The 15,836-nt window shown below is 63.2% G+C and overlaps 2 protein-coding genes across 2 annotated transcripts; both read left to right on the top strand.

Moving 5' to 3' along the window:
- Positions 1-65: 65 nt before the first annotated feature.
- On the top strand, positions 66-9,199 carry EML3 (EMAP like 3; the record flags this gene model as incomplete). Its single annotated transcript, XM_040054184.1, has 15 exons — positions 66-135; positions 953-1,063; positions 1,841-1,936; positions 2,587-2,721; positions 2,811-2,931; positions 4,147-4,298; positions 5,297-5,422; positions 5,506-5,637; positions 6,048-6,115; positions 6,452-6,540; positions 7,080-7,177; positions 7,271-7,358; positions 7,856-7,954; positions 8,030-8,160; positions 8,850-9,199. Coding segments are annotated over 15 exons (1,657 nt in total), but the record flags the coding sequence as incomplete, so codon positions are not given.
- Positions 9,200-9,478: 279 nt separating this feature from the next.
- LOC120748105 (metastasis-associated protein MTA2) lies at positions 9,479-15,627 on the top strand (the record flags this gene model as incomplete). The annotated part of the gene is made up of 12 exons (XM_040054183.2): positions 9,479-9,654; positions 10,534-10,601; positions 10,704-10,797; positions 11,970-12,087; positions 12,198-12,261; positions 12,361-12,478; positions 12,562-12,664; positions 12,744-12,843; positions 14,227-14,415; positions 14,509-14,583; positions 15,337-15,395; positions 15,500-15,627. Coding segments are annotated over exons 1-12 (1,144 nt in total), but the record flags the coding sequence as incomplete, so codon positions are not given.
- Positions 15,628-15,836: the final 209 nt, after the last annotated feature.

The raw sequence follows: 15,836 nt of genomic DNA, 5'->3' as shown, positions 1-15,836 counted from the left end.
CCTTTGGAGCCCCCGGCCCGGCCGTGCACCCCCAAACTCGGGGGTTCCCCCCCGTTTCCCCCCAGCCTGGCCGTGCACCCCGACCGGCTCCGCGTGGCCACGGGACAGGCGGCCGGAGTGGACAAGGACGGGAAGGTGGGGACACCCTGGGGACACCCTGGGGACACCCTGGGGACACCCTGGGGACACCCTGGGGCACCCTGGGGACACCCTGGGGACACCTTGGGGACACCCTGGGGACACCCTGGGACACCCTGGGACACCCTGGGGACACCCTGGGGACACCCTGGGGCACCCTGGGGACACCCTGGGACACCCTGGGGACACCCTGGGGACACCCTGGGACACCCTGGGGACACCCTGGGGACATGGGGACACCCTGGGGACACCCTGGGACACCCTGGGACACCCTGGGACATCCCAAAAATCCCCCAAAATCCCCCCCAAAACCTCCCCAAATTCACCCCCCAAATCCGCCCCAAATCCTCCCCAAAATCCTCCCAAATTCTTGCCAAAGTCTCCCTGAAATCCCTCCCCCAAATCCCCCAAACCCCTCCCAAAATCCCTTCCAAAAATCCCCCCAAATCCCCAAATATCCCCCCCAAATCCCTCCCAAAATGCCTCCCAAATTCCCCCCAAAATCCTGCCCAAATCCACCCAAAAATCCCTCCCAAAAATCCCCCCAAATCTCCCCGAATCCCCCAAAATCTCCCCAAATCCCCCCGAATCCCCCAAAATCCCTCCCAAAAATCCCCCCAAATCCCCCCAAATCTCCCCCAAAATCTCCCCAAATTCCCCAAATCTCCCCAAATCCCCCCAAAATCTCCCCAAATCCCCCCAAATCCCCCCAAATCCCCCCAAATCCCCCCAAATTCCCCCAAATCCCCCCAAATCCCCCCAAAATCTCCCCCAAATCCCCCCAAATCCCCCCAAATCGCCCCAAATCGCGCAGCCCCTGCAGCCCATCGTGCACATCTGGGACTCGGCCACGCTCCAGACGCTGCAGCAGATCGGCCTCGGCTCCTTCGAGCGCGGCGTGGGCTCGCTCGCCTTCTCCACAGCCGTGAGTGCCCCCGCAACACCCCTAAAACACCCCGAAACACCCCAAAGTGCCCCGAAACACCCCAGAAACACCCCTAAAACACCCCGAAACACCCCAAAAACACCCCAAAAACACCCTGAAACACCCCAAAATACCCCAAAACACCCCAAAACCACCCTGAAACACCCCAAAGTGCCCCAAAAACACCCCTAAAACACCTTAAAATACACCAAGAACACCCCAGAAACACCCCTAAAACACCCCGAAACACCCCAAAATACCCCCAAAACACCCCCAAAACACCTCGAAACACACCAAAAACACCCCTAAAACACCTCGAAACACCCCAAAGTGCCCCAAAAACACCCCTAAAACACCTTAAAATACACCAAGAACACCCCAGAAACACACACTCCCCAAAACCACCACAAAACACCCCCCAAAATCCCCCAGGATCCCAAAACCCACCCCAGAAATCCACCCCACAGCCCCCCCCCCCAAAAAAAACCAGCCCCAAAACACCCTAAAAATCTCCTGGGGCCACAACGTCCCCCCAAAAAACCCCAAACCCACCCCAAAACCTCTCAAAACCCCCAAAACCCATCACCATAACCCCACAAAATCCCCCTCAAAAACCTCTGGGACTCCCAACCCCTTCCCCAAACCCCCTGGGACCCCAAAACCTCCCCCAGAAAACGCTGGATGGGGGAATTTGGGTTTTTTTGGGGTGCCCAGGTGTCCCTGAAGCTTTCAGGGGCTGCTGAGGGGGGGTTTGGGGTTTTTTTTTGGGGTGCCCAGGACCAGGGCGCGTTCCTGTGCGTGGTGGACGACTCCAACGAGCACATGATGTCGGTGTGGGACTGCGCCCGCGGCACCAAACAGGCCGAGGTCAAGGTGGGACCCCCCAAAACCCGCCCTAAAAACCCCCGAACTCACCCCAAACCCACCCTCAAAACCCGAACCCAGCTCCCAGAAACCCCAAAACCCACCCTAAAAACCCCCAAATCCGCCCCAAACCCACCCTGAATAGCCTAAGCCACCCCAAAAACAGTCCCCGGAAACCCCCAAATCCCTCCAATGCCCCCCAAAAAACACTCAAACCAGCCCAAATCCCCCCAAAACCCCCAAACTCCCCAAATCCCACCCCAAAATCCCCCGAACTCCCCCAAACTCCCCAAATCCCACCCCAAACCCCCTCAAAATCCCACCCCCAGACTCCCCAAATCCCACCTCAAACTCCCCCAAACTCCCCAAATCTCATCCCAAACTCCCCATACTCCCCAAATCCCACCCCAAAATCCCCCAAACTCCCCCATACTCCCCAAATCCCACCCCAAACTCCCCCAAAATCCCCCAAACTCCCCAAAATCCCGCCCCCAAACTCCCCAAATCTCACCCCAAACTCCCCCCAAACTCCCCAAACCCCCCCCAAATCCCCCCATTTCCCCCCTTTCCCAGCCTCCACATCCATTCCCGGCCGTTCCCGCGCCCCGAGACCCCACCCCATTAACCCGAAACCCCCCCAAACCCCCCAAATCCCGCAGAGCACCAACGAGTCGGTGCTGACGGTGGAGTTCAACCCCCGGGACAGCAGCAGCATCATCAGCAGCGGCAAATCCCACGTCTACTTCTGGACCTGGAGCGGCAGCGCCCTCACCAAGAAGCAGGGCATTTTTGGGGTGGGTTCCGGGGGGTCCCCAGCGGGGTTTGGGGTCGCCGAGGTCTTCGTTTTTTTCCCTTTTGTTTTTTTTTAAATTTTTTTCGGTAGAAGTACAAGAAGCCCAAGTTCATCCAGTGCTTCATCTTCGACGCGGCCGGCGCCGTGCTGACGGGGGACTCGGAGGGGAACATCCTCACCTGGACCCCGGCGCCGGGAAAGGGGGGGAAAGGTGGGGAAAGGGGTTTGGGGTGGGATTTGGGGGGTTTGGGGTGGGATTTGGGGTGGGATTTGGGGAGTTTGGGGTGGGATTTGGGGGGTTTGAGGTGGGATTTGGGAGGGTTTGGGGTGGTTTTGGGAGGGTTTGGGGTGGGATTTGGGGGATTTGGGGTGGTTTTGGGGTGATTTGGGGCGGTTTGGGGTGGTTTGGGGTGGGATTTGGGGTTGGTTTTTGGAGGGGAACATCCTCACCTGGACCCCGGCGCCGGGAAAGGGGGGGAAAGGTGGGGAAAGGGGGTTTGGGGTGGGATTTGGGGGGTTTGGGGTGGGATTTGGGGGATTTGGGGTGGTTTTGGGAGGGTTTGGGGTGGGATTTGGGGGATTTGGGGTGGTTTTGGGGTGATTTGGGGCGGTTTGGGGTGGTTTGGGGTGGGATTTGGGGTGGGATTTAGGGGGTTTGGGGTGGTTTTGGGGTAGGTTTTTGGAGGGGAACATCCTCACCTGGACCCCGGCGCCGGGAAAGGGGGGGAAAGGTGGGGAAAAGGGGTTTGGGGTGGGATTTGGGGCTGGTTTTAGGGGCTGGTTTGGGTGTCAGTTCCGTCTGGGTTTTGGCTGTTTCTGGGATGGATCTGAGGAGTTTTGGGGCTGGTTTTTGGCTGGTTTTTGGCAGTTTTTGGGGTGGATCCGGGCCGGTTTGGGCGATGGGTTTTGGCTGTTTTTTGGCCGGTTTTGGGCGGGTTTTGGGCCGGTTTTTGGCCGGTCTTTGGCCGGTTTGGGGCCGGGTTGGGGCCGGTTTGGGCGATGGTTTTTGGCCAGTTTGGGGGCTGGTTTTGGCCGGTTTGGGGCCGGTTTTGGCCGGTTTGGGGCCGGTTTGGGCCGGTTTGGGGCCGGTTTGGGGCCGGTTTGGGCCGGTTTGGGGCCGGTTTTGGCCGGTTTTGAGCCGGTTTTTGGCCGGTTTTTGGCTGGTTTTTGGCCGATTTTGGCCGGTTTTGGCCGGTTTTGGCCGGTTTTGGCCGGTTTGGGGCCGGTTTGGGGCTGGTTTGGGGGCTGGTTTTGAGCCGGTTTTTGGCCGGTTTTTGGCCGGTTTTTGGCCGGTTTTTGGCCGGTTTTGGCCGGTTTGGGGCCGGGTTGGGCGATGGTTTTTGGCTGGTTTTGGGCTGGTTTGGGGCTGGTTTTTGGCCGGTTTTTGGCCGGTTTTGGCCGGTTTGGGGCTGACCCGTCCCCGCAGAGATGTACCAGATCGGGCAGCAGACGCGGGCGCACGAGGGCAGCGTGTTCGCGCTCTGCCGCCGCCGCGACGGCACGGTGCTGAGCGGCGGGGGGAAGGACCGCAGGGTGCTCAGCTGGAGCCCCCAGCTCGAGCTGCTGCACGAGGTCGAGGTGGGCACAGCCCCAAAACCCCCTCCCCCAAAAAAATCTCCCTCATTGCCCTAAAAACAGCCCCAGGTAGTCAAAAATCTCTTTGAGTGCCCCAAAATCCACCCTGGGTACCCCCAAAATCTCCTTTAGTGCCTCAGAGAACAGCCCGGGGCACCCTGAAGATTTCCCTTAGAGCCCTAAAAGCATCCTCGGGCAGCCAAAAATCTCTTTGAGTGCCCCAAAATCCACCCTGGGTACCCCAAAAAAATCTCCTTGAGCCCCTGAAAAATTGCCCTGAGCAGCCAAAGATCTCCCTCAGTGCCCCCAAAAACTGCCTGGGGACCCCCCAAACTCTCCCTAAGGACCCGAAATCCTGCCAGGGCATCCCCCAAATCCTCCCTGGATCCCAAATCCCACAGGGCTGCAGGGTGGGGGGGATTTGGAGGGGGGGGATTTGGATTTTTGGGGGGGGTTCCCCATCTCCCCACGAGGTTCAGGGGGTGCTGACAGGAAGATTTGGGGTTTTTTGGGGGAATCCCCCCAATTCCTGACCACCTCAGGGTGTTTCAATGGGGATTTTTTTTGGGGATCCCCCCAATTCCTGACCACCTCAGGGTGTTTCAATGGGGATTTTTTTTGGGGGGTCCCCCCAATTCCTGATCACCTCAGGGTGTTTCAATGGGGATTTTTTTGGGATCCCCCCAATTCCTGATCACTTCAGGGTGTTTCAATGGGATTTTTTTGGGGATCCCCCAATTCCCGATCACCTCAGGGTGTTTCAATGGGGATTTTTTGGGGGATCCCCCCAATTCCTGATCACTTCAGGGTGTTTCAATGGGGATTTTTTTGGTGATCCCCCAATTCCTGATCACTTCAGGGTGCTTCAATGGGATTTTTTTGGAATCCCCCCAATTCCTGATCACCTCAGGGTGTTTCAATGGGGGTTTTTGGGGTCCCCCCCCAATTCCTGATCACCTCAGGTTGTTTCAATGGGGATTTTTTTTGGGGGGGTCCCCCAGCTCCCCGAGAGCTTCGGCGCGGTCCGGACGATCGCGGAGGGTCCCGGCGAGGAGCTGCTGGTCGGGACCACCCGGAACGCGCTGCTCCGGGGCACGCTGGGCTCCGGCTTCACCCCCATCGTCCAGGTGGGGCTTTGAGGGGGGGGTCCTGGGAGGGGTCCCCGGGGTGGGCAGGGGGCGCTGAGCCCTCCCCTGACGCCCCCCCCCAGGGTCACACGGATGAGGTTTGGGGTCTGGCCACGCACCCCAGCTGCTGCCGCTTCCTCACCTGCGGCCACGACCGGCAGCTCTGCCTGTGGGACGGGCGGGAGCACGCGCTGGCCTGGAGCCTGGGGCTGGAGGTGAGCGGGGACCCCCGAAACTGGGGAGGGGGCGTCTGGGGAGGGCTCAGGAGCTCGATTTGGGGGGGCTCTAGGGGGGAGTTTGGGGGCTGCAATGGGGGTAACAGGGACAGGGGGTCAGGAGCACGCGCTGGCCTGGAGCCTGGGGCTGGAGGTGTGAGGGGACCCCCAAAAGTGGGGAGGGGGACACCCCTGGGGGGGTTATGGGGTGCTTTGGGGGGGTCAGGAGCCCAGTTTGGGGGGGGTCAGGCTGTGGTCTGGGGACAAAGGACCCGAGCTGGGGACCCCCGAATTGGGGCTGGGGGCTCAGGTTTGGGGTGCAGGGCTTTGGGGGTACCCCCGATTTGGGGCTCTGGGGGGGGGTCCCGGGGTCTCTCGTCCCCCCCCTCAGGACCCCTCCCCACCCCCAGGACACCGGGCTCTGCGCCGACTTCCACCCCGAGGGACACGTGGTGGCCGTGGGGCTGCTGACGGGGCGGTGAGTGACGGGGGACACGGGGGGACACGGGGGGACACGGGGGGACACGGGGGGACAGTGCCCATGTCCCTGTGTCCCCATGTCCCCGTGTCCCCTTGTGTCCCTCCCATCGCCCGGTGTCCTTTGTGTCCCCGTCCTGTCCCTGTGTCCCCGTTCCCATGTCCCTGTGCCCATATAACTGTCCTGGTGTCCCCATGTCCCCATGTCCCTGTCCCCCTGTCCCTGTCCCCATGTCCCTGTCCCCATGTCCCTGTCCCCATGTCCCATGTCCCTGTCCCTGTCCCCGTGTCCCCATGTCCCTGTCCCCATGTCCCTGTCCCTGTCCCCGTCCCGCAGGTGGCTGGTGCTGGACACGGGCACACGGCAGCTCCTGGCCGGGGGCTCGGACAGCAGCGAGCAGCTCTCGGTGGTGCGCTTCTCCCCTGGTGAGCCCTGACCGTGCCCAAACTGTGCCCAAACTGTCCCTGACCTGTCCCCAAACTGTGCCCAAACTGTCCCCAAACTGCCCCCAAACTGTCCCCAAACTGTCCCTGACCTGTCCCCAAACTGTCCCCAAACTGCCCCCAAACTGTGCCCAAACTGTCCCCAAACTGTGCCCAAACTGTCCCCAAACTGTGCCCAAACTGTCCCTGACCTGTCCCCAAACTGTCCCCAAACTGCCCCCAAACTGTCCCCAAACTGTCCCTGACCTGTCCCCAAACTGCCCCCAAACTGTCCCCAAACTGTCCCTGACCTGTCCCCAAACTGTCCCCAAACTGTCCCTGTCTCTTCCCTGTCCCTTCCCTGTCCCCATATCATTCAGAGCCCCCCAGCATCTCCCCAAGGTGTGGGACCCCCCCCCAAACCTTCCCCAAACCCCTCCTTTTCACCCCCCCCAATGCCTGGGCCCCCCCAAACCCCCCTTTTCCGGGCCCCCCCAATGCGTGGGGACCCCTCCCCAACGCCGTGTCCCCCCCAATTCCAGACGGGACCTTCCTGGCCATCGGCTCTCACGACAATTTCATCTACATCTACAGCGTGGCCGAGGGCGGCCGCAAGTTCAGCCGCTTCGGCCGCTGCACGGTGAGAGCTGGGGGGGTCTGGGGGGTTTTGGGGGGGCTCTGGGGGGTCCTCGACCCCCCCCCGGACCCCCAGTGACCCCCCTCTGCCCCCCAGGGTCACTCGAGTTTCATCACGCACCTGGACTGGTCCAAGGACGGGCGCTTCATCATGTCCAACTCGGGGGATTATGAGATCCTCTACTGTGAGTCTGGGGGCTCGGGGGGCTCCTCCTGGGGCTGATGGGACCTTCCAGAACCTTCCAGAACCTTCCAGAACCTTCCTGACCCTGCCAGGACCCTCCTGACCCTGCCAGGACCTTCCTGACCCCACTGCGACCCCCACCCCAAATTTTGGGGTCTCATTGCTCCCTCTTCCCATGGATTTTTTTTTTTGGTGGGGGGGGGTCTCACTTTCCCTTCCCCTCCCTGAATTCTGGGGGGGGGTGTGTCTCACTGCCCCCCCCAAACCCCAAATTCTGGGGGGGTTTCACTGCCCCTTCCCCGGATTTTGAGGGGTCTCATTTTTCCCTCCCCTTTCACGGATTTTTTTTTTGGGGGGGGGTGTTTCACTTTCCCTTCCCCCTCCCGAATTTTGTGTGGCTTTCACTGCCCCCCTCCCCGCCTCCAGATTTTGGGGGGAAGCTCTCGCGGCCCCCAACCCCCGAATTTTTTTTTGGGGGGGGGTCTCTCCCCTCTCCAGGGGACGTCGCCGGGGGCTGCAAACTGCTCCGGAACCGCTTCGAGAGCCGGGACCGGGAATGGGCCTCCTACACCTGCGTGCTGGGCTTCCACGTCTTCGGTGGGTCTGGGGGCTCCTGGGGGGGTTGAGCAGGGGGATTTTGGGGTCCCCCTGACCCCCCCCGGACCCCCGCAGGGGTGTGGCCGGACGGCTCGGACGGCACCGACATCAACTCGCTGTGCCGCTCGCACCACGAGCGCGTGGTGGCCGTGGCCGACGACTTCTGCAAGGTTCACCTGTTCCAGTACCCCTGCGCCCGGCCCAAGGTGGGGCTCCGGGGGGGCTCTGGGGGGGCTCCGGGGGGGCTCTGGGGGTCCTGGGTGACATGGGGAGGGTCCCAGACCTCAGTTTGGGGGTCGGGGGGGGTCCTGGCTGTGCAAGGTTCACCTGTTCCAGTAGCACTGCGCCTGGCCCAAGGTGGGGCTCTGGGGGGGCTCTGGGGGTCCTGGGGAGGGTCAGACCCTCAGCAGGGGGCTCCAGGGGGGTCCCAGTCCCCAGTTTGGGGGTCCACACTCACAGGCGGTGGGTTGGGGGGGACCCAGGGGGGGTTCTAGACCCCAAGGTTGGGTTTTGGGGGGGGATCAGGAGGGTCCCAGAGCCAAATTTGGGGCAGGCTGGGGGCTCCAGACTCACAAGCTGGGTGCTCTGGGGGGTCCAGAGCGCAACTTTAAGGAGTCGGGGGGGTCCAGACCCCAATTTTGGGGACCCAAGGGGGGTCCAGACCCCAATTTTGGGGGGATCAGGGCACTCTGGACTCACAGTCTGGGTGTTTTGGGGGGTCCCAGACGCCATTTTGAGGGGTGGGGAGGGGTCCCAGACCCCAATTTTGGGGAGTCAGGAGGGTCCCAGGACCCCAATTGGGGGGGGGGGGCAATGGGGGAGGGGAAGCACCCCAATTTGAGGGGGGCGTGGCTGTGTGTGACCACGTGACCCCTCACGTGTTTCCCCCCCCCAGGCGCCCAGTCACGTGTACGGCGGGCACGGCAGCCACGTGACCAACGTGCGCTTCACACACGACGACGGGCACCTGGTGTCGCTGGGCGGGAAGGACACCAGCGTGTTCCAGTGGCGGGTGCTGCCCGGCGACAGCGGCTGAGCCCCCCGCGCCTCCTCCTCCTCGCTGCTTCCTCCTCCCTTTTCCCCTTCCTGGGACCAAAGAGCGGGGTGAGGGCTTGGTTCAAGCCTTCCTTCCCCCCCCCCCCACCCCGCGTTTTCGCGCTGCACTGTGAGAGGCGTCAATAAAGCCTTGGGGGTCAGGGCAGGGCCCCGCCGCTTCTTCCGCGCCGGAATCGCCGCCGCTTCCCGGAAGCGCCGCGGGTCCTTCCTCCTCCCCGCCCCTCGGGGCCTTTCCGGTGCCGGCGGAATTCGCCGAGCGCGTTACGGAAAGAGGCGAGGTTCAGCCGAGGAGTGGCGGAAAGAGCCGAGGCTCCGCCGAAGCCGCGCCGAAAAGTGACGAAGTCGCTCCGGAAGCGCCCGAGGCGGCGCCGAGCCCGCGCCGGAGGTGCCCGAACGAATCCGGCAGTGCCCGAAACTCTCCGGAGGTGCCCAAACCCTCTCCGGAGGTGCCCGAGAGTCCTTGCCGGAGGTTGCCGAACGTCTCCGGGGGTACCCGAAGCTTCTCCGGAGGTGCCCGAAGGGCTCCGAACCGGCCGTGCCGGCGCGGAGGCGGCGGGAGCGGCGATGAAGCGCGGCCGGGGCCGGGCCCGGGGGTAGCGCGGCCGAACGAGCGGCCATGGCGGCCAACATGTACCGCGTCGGCGGTGAGCGGGCAGCGGGGCGCGGGGCGCCGGGACGGGGCCGGGGGGGACGGCCGAGGGGGCCCTGAGGGGGTCTGGGGGGTCCCGGAAAGCGGGGAGGGTCTGTGAGGGGATTTGGGGGTTCCGTGAGGCGCGGGAAGGCCCGTGAGGGGATTTGCGGGGTGTCCATGAGGGGTTAAGGGGGGGTCTGTGAGGGGTCCCGGAAAAGGGGGAGGCGTGAGGGGAGTGGGGGGGGTCCTACAGCGGAAAGAGGTGGGGGGGGGGTCTGTGAGGGGATTTGGGGGTCCCGGAAAGGGGGAGAGGGGCTTGTGAGGAAATTTGGGGCTCTCGGAAACAGTGGGGGCGTCCTGTGAGGCAGTGGGGGAGTCCCATTAAGGGGGGGGGGGTGTCCCATGCGGGAATTTGGGGGGTCCCGTAAAGGGGGGGTTCTGTGCGGGGACTGAGGGCGTTCTTGTGGGGGTGTTTGGGGGGGTCCCGAAAAGGAAAAGATCCCGTGAGGGGGTTCAGGGGGTCCCTGAGGGGATTTAGGGGTCCGTGGCGGGGGAGCCCCAATTCCTGAAGCGCAGAGGTGGGAGACGCTCTCCCCCCCAAAAAAAAAATTAAAGGGAAAACGGGGAGGGGGGCTTGGATGAGAGGGAGAACCCCAGGGGGAGAAACCCAAATTTTTTGGGGAGGGTCCTGCCCCCCTCATCTGTGAGGGGAGGGTCTGTAATGGGGGGCTGGGGGGAAGACGGGGGATAACGAGTCCCCCATCGCCATGAGGGGAACATCTGGCTGCAAAAGCCCTCCCAGACTTTTTGGGGAGGAAGAAAAACTATTTTCGGAGTGGGAGAGATTTCCCCTCATGGCCCCCCCATTTTTGCCCCCCCCCTCTTTCCCCAGACTACGTCTACTTCGAGAACTCCTCCAGCAACCCTTACCTGGTGCGGCGCATCGAGGAGCTCAACAAGGTGAGACCCCCCTCCTCCCTGTTCCTGGGGGTACCCCCGTTCCTTGGGGGGGGGTCCCCAAGCCCGGGGAGCCCCCCCCGACCCCCTGTGCCCCCTCCCCAGACGGCCAATGGCAACGTGGAGGCCAAGGTGGTTTGTCTGTTCCGGCGGCGCGACATCTCCAGCAGCCTCAACAGCCTGGCCGACAGCAACGCCCGTGAGCGGGGGGTTTTGGGGGGGTTTTGGGGGGGATTTGGGGGGGATTTGGGGATTTTTTGGGGCGGCTGTAAAAGCCAGGCTAACAGCAGTGCCAGTGAGTGGGGGGTTTTGGGGTTTTGGGGGGGCTTGGAGAGGGGCGGGGGCAGATCGCTCCTTGGTGCTGCTCCTGTTTGGGGGTTCAGGAATTTTGTGGGGGGGGGTCTGTGACTCGTTCATCTCAATGGGGTGCTCTCAGATTTTGGGGAGAGCTGGTTTGACGTTATTGGGGCAATTTGGGGGGGGGTCCATGACCCCTCCCGAAGGGGTTCCCCCAATTTGAGATGGGGGTTGGAGCTGCTCTCTTCTTCTCCACCACCTTTGGACTGATTTTGGGGAGGGGTGTTGCCAATTTTGGGGGGGGTCGCAGCTGCACCCCCTTGGGGTGGGGTAAAGGACTGAACCCCAACCCGTTCCCCCATCAAACTGGGGGGCTCCTGGCATTCCTGGGGGGGGTCCTGGCATTCCTGGGGGTGCTCCTGGCATTCCTGGGGGGGGTCCTGGCATTCCTGGGGGGGCTCCTGGCATTCCTGGGGGGCTCCTGGCATTCCTGGGGGGGGTCCTGGCATTCCTGGGGGGCTCCTGGCATTCCTGGGGGGGGTCCTGGCATTCCTGGGGGTGCTCCTGGCATTCCTGGGGGGCTCCTGGCATTCCTGGGGGGGGTCCTGGCATTCCTGGGGGTGCTCCTGGCATTCCTGGGGGGCTCCTGGCATTCCTGGGGGGGGCTCCTGGCATTCCTGGGGGGCTCCTGGCATTCCTGGGGGGGGTCCTGGCATTCCTGGGGGGCTCCTGGCATTCCTGGGGGGGGGGGTCCTGGCATTCCTCGGGGGGGGTCCTGGCATTCCTGGGGGGGCTCCTGGCATTCCTGGGGGGGGTCCTGGCATTCCTGGGGGGCTCCTGGCATTCCTGGGGGGGCTCCTGGCATTCCTGGGGGGGGTCCTGGCATTCCGGGGGGGTCCCCACCCTCTCTCAGCCCCTCCCCCTCTCTCCCCTCCCCCTCCCTGGGGCGGCTGCCAAAATCCCGGAGGAGTTTTTTTTTTGTTTTTTTTTTTTTTTGGGAGAACAATGGCTCTCCCAGCTGGATTTTGGGGTGGGGGGGGGACGCCCCGGCGTGACCCCCCCGCGGTTCCCCAGGCGAGTTCGAGGAGGAGTCGAAGCAGCCGCCGATGACGGAGCAGCAGCGGCACCAGCTCAAGCACCGGGAGCTGTTCCTGTCCCGCCAGTTCGAGTCGCTCCCCGCCACCCACATCCGGTACCGGGGGGGCAAAAAACGGTCCTGGGGGGCGGCAGAAAGGTCTGGGGGGGCTCCCCGTGCGCGGGGAGGGGTTTGGGGGTCACCCCCTCCCCGGTTTTTGCCGGCAGGGGGAAGTGCAGCGTGACGCTGCTGAACGAGACCGACATCCTGGGGCAGTACCTGGAGAAGGAGGTGAGCTCTGTGCGCCCCAAAATGGGTCTGGGGGGGGCGGTTTGGGGGTCTCCCCACCCCGCTGAGCCCCCCCCCCCCCGATGTGCCCCCTCCCCACAGGATTGCTTCTTCTACTCGCTGGTGTTCGACCCCGTGCAGAAAACGCTGCTGGCGGACCAGGGCGAGATCAGGGTGGGCTGCAAGTACCAGGCCGAGATCCCCGAACGCCTGGCCGAAGGTTTGGGGGGTTCTGGGGGGGCTCCGGGGGGGTGCAGCATGGGGGGGGGGTCACCCTAAGAGCCCCCCCAAACCCCCCCCCAGGTGAGTCGGACAACCGGAACCAGCAGAAGATGGAGATGAAGGTGTGGGACCCCGACAACCCGCTGACGGACCGGCAGATCGACCAGTTCCTGGTGGTGGCTCGGTGAGGGGGGAGCTGGGGGAGCCGGGAGGGGGTCGGGGGGATTGGGGGGACCCCGCTGAGCCCCCCGTGTCCCCCCCAGGGCTGTGGGGACGTTTGCCCGGGCTCTGGACTGCAGCAGCTCCATCCGCCAGCCCAGCCTGCACATGAGCGCGGCCGCGGCCTCCCGAGACATCACCCTGGTGAGAGGGGGCCCCGAGCCCCCCAGGGCACCCCAAAACTCCCTCAGCTCCCGCTGGGACACCCAAAACCTTCTTAGGACCCCCCATTTCCCACTGGGAGGCTCCAAAACTTTCACAGAACTATTTACATCCTGCTGGGACGCCCAAAAATTTCTTTAGATTTCCCATTTCCCCCTGGGGCATCCTCCAACTCTTCAGAACCCCAGCGTTTTCTACTGAGACACCCCAAAACTTTTTTAGAACCTTTCCTTTTCAACTGGAACACCCCGAAAACTTCTTTAGAACTTCTCATTTCCCACGGGAACATCCCGAAACCTCTTTAGAACCTTCCCAGGGATTCCCTGTGTTCCCCTTAGATGCTCTCAGCGCTTTCCTGGGATACCCCAAATCCCCGTTAGAGCACCCAGAGGCCCCCAAACCTGGCACAAACCCCCCTTGGAGCCCTCCCAGTGCCCCCAGTACATCCCATTGCCCCCAGTTCCACGCCATGGACACGCTGGTGTCGCAGGGGGGGACCCTGAAACTCCCTCAAACCTCCCTCAAACCCCCCAAAACCGCTCCCAGTGCCCCCAGTACGCCCCATTTCCCCAGTTCCACACCATGGGCACGCTGGTGTCACAGGGGGGGACCCTGAAACTCCCTCAAACCCCCCCAAAACCCCCCAAACCGCTCCCAGTTCCCCCAGTACGCCCCATTTCCCCCAGTTCCACACCATGGGCACACTGGTGTCGCAGGGGGGGACCCTGAAACTCCCTCAAACCCCCCCAAAACTGCTCCCAGTTCCCCCAGTACGCCCCATTTCCCCCAGCTCCACACCATGGGCACGCTGGTGTCGCAGGGGGGGGACCCTGAAACTCCCTCAAAACTCCCTCAAACCCCCCAAAACCGCTCCCAGTGCCCCCAGTACATCCCATTTCCCCCAGTTCCACGCCATGGCCACGCTGGTGTCGCAGGGGGGACCCTGAAACTCCCCCAAACCCCCCCAAACGTGCCCCCAAACCGCTCCCAGTGCCCCCAGTACGCCCCATTGCCCCCAGTTCCACGCCATGGGCACGCTGGTGTCGCAGGGGGGGGACCCTGAAACTCCCTCAAACCCCCCCAAAACCGCTCCCAGTTCCCCCAGTACGCCCCATTGCCGCCAGCTCCACGCCATGGGCACGCTGGTGTCGCAGGGGGGGGACCCTGAAACTCCCCCAAACCTCCCTCAAAGCCCCCCAAAACCGCTCCCAGTTCCCCCAGTACATCCCATTGCCGCCAGCTCCACGCCATGGGCACGCTGGTGTTGCAGGGGGGGACCCCGAAACTCCCTCAAACCTGCCCCAAACCCCCCCAAATGTGCCCCAAACCGCTCCCAGTGCCCCCAGTACGCCCCATTGCCCCCAGTTCCACGCCATGGACACGCTGCAGAGGAACGGCTACGACCTGGCGCGGGCCATGGCCACGCTGGTGCCGCAGGGGGGGCCGGTGCTGTGCCGGGACGAGATGGAGGAGTGGTCGGCCTCCGAGGCCATGCTCTTCGAGGAAGCCCTGGAGAAGTACGGGAAGGACTTCAACGACATCCGGCAGGATTTTGTGAGTTTTGTGGCGGGGGGGGAGCCCCTTTGGTGGGGAGGGGTCTCGGGGAGCCCCCCTCCCCGAGCTCAGGGGTGGCTTCGGTGCCCGCAGCTGCCCTGGAAGTCGCTGGCCAGCATCGTGCAGTTCTACTACATGTGGAAAACCACGGACCGCTACATCCAGCAGGTGCGGGCTGGGGTGAGGAGGGGGCTTGGGGGGCTGGGGGTGGGGTTTGAGAGGCTAAAACGGGGTTTGGGGGATTGATAATGGGGTTTGAGAGGCCAAAACGGGGTTTGGGGGATTGAGAATGGGGTTTGAGAGGCCAAAACGGGGTTTGGGGGATTGAGAATGGGGTTTGAGAGGCTAAAACGGGGTTTGGGCGGGTTGATAATGGGGTTTGAGAGGCTAAAACGGGGTTTGGGGGGGTTGAGAATGGGGTTTGAGAGGCTAAAACGGGGTTTGGGGGGGCTGATAATGGGGTTTGAGAGGCTAAAACGGGGTTTGGGGGATTGAGAATGGGGTTTGAGAGGCTAAAACGGGGTTTGGGGGGATTGAGAATGGGGTTTGAGAGGCTAAAACGGGGTTTGGGGGGGCTGAAATGGGGGTTTGAGAGTTTGGGGCGCAGATGAAGGGAATTTGGGTTCTGATGTTGGGGTTTGAGAGGCTGGTACGGGGTTTGGGGGGCTGGGATGGGGGTGTGGGGGTTCCTACGGGAGTTTGGGGGTTCTGGGGGGGCTGTGGAGGTTTGGGGGGCTGATTTGGGGGCTGATTCAGGGTCGCTTCTAGGTGCCTGTGGGGTTTTTGAGGGGCTCTGGGAGTTTTGTGGAGCTGAGCTGGGGGTTCTGGGGGTCCTAACTGGGGGGCTCTGGGGTTTGGGGGGGGCTGGTTTGGGGGGTTTTTGGGGCTCCCCACCCCCTGTGACCCCCTCCCTGCTCGCAGAAGAGGCTGAAGGCAGCGGAGGCCGACAGCAAACTGAAGCAAGTCTACATCCCCACCTAGTGAGTGAGGGGCTCTGGGGACCCCCTGCCGGGCCTGGGGGGGCACAGGAGACCCCCCTGGGACCCCCCAAAAATCCCCTGACACCCCTTTTCCCCCCCCCCAGCACCAAACCCAACCCCAACCAGATCATCTCGGTGGGCTCCAAACCCGGCGTCAACGGGGCCGGCTTCCAGAAAGGGCTGAGCTGCGAGAGCTGCCACAGTCAGTGCGGGCTGGGGGGGCCCTGGGGGGGTCCCGGGGGGCTTGGGAGGGTTCTGGGGGTCGTTGAGGGGGTCCCAGGGGCTTTGGGGTGTCCTGGGTGGGGTCAGGGGGGGGCCTGGAGAGTCTCTGGGGTTTGGAGAAGGGGAATTTGGGGGTCCAGAAGGGTCTCCCTGGCATTTGGGAGGGGTCTGTGGTGGGGTTTTGGAGGGGTCTCAGAGAGATCCTGGGCTTTGAGGAGA

The sequence above is a fragment of the Hirundo rustica genome, unplaced genomic scaffold (assembly GCF_015227805.2).
Source record: "Hirundo rustica isolate bHirRus1 unplaced genomic scaffold, bHirRus1.pri.v3 scaffold_532_arrow_ctg1, whole genome shotgun sequence".
Lineage (NCBI taxonomy): Eukaryota > Metazoa > Chordata > Aves > Passeriformes > Hirundinidae > Hirundo > Hirundo rustica.
The sequence above is the reverse complement of the archived record's forward strand: the minus strand, read 5'-3'. Positions and strand labels throughout refer to the sequence as shown.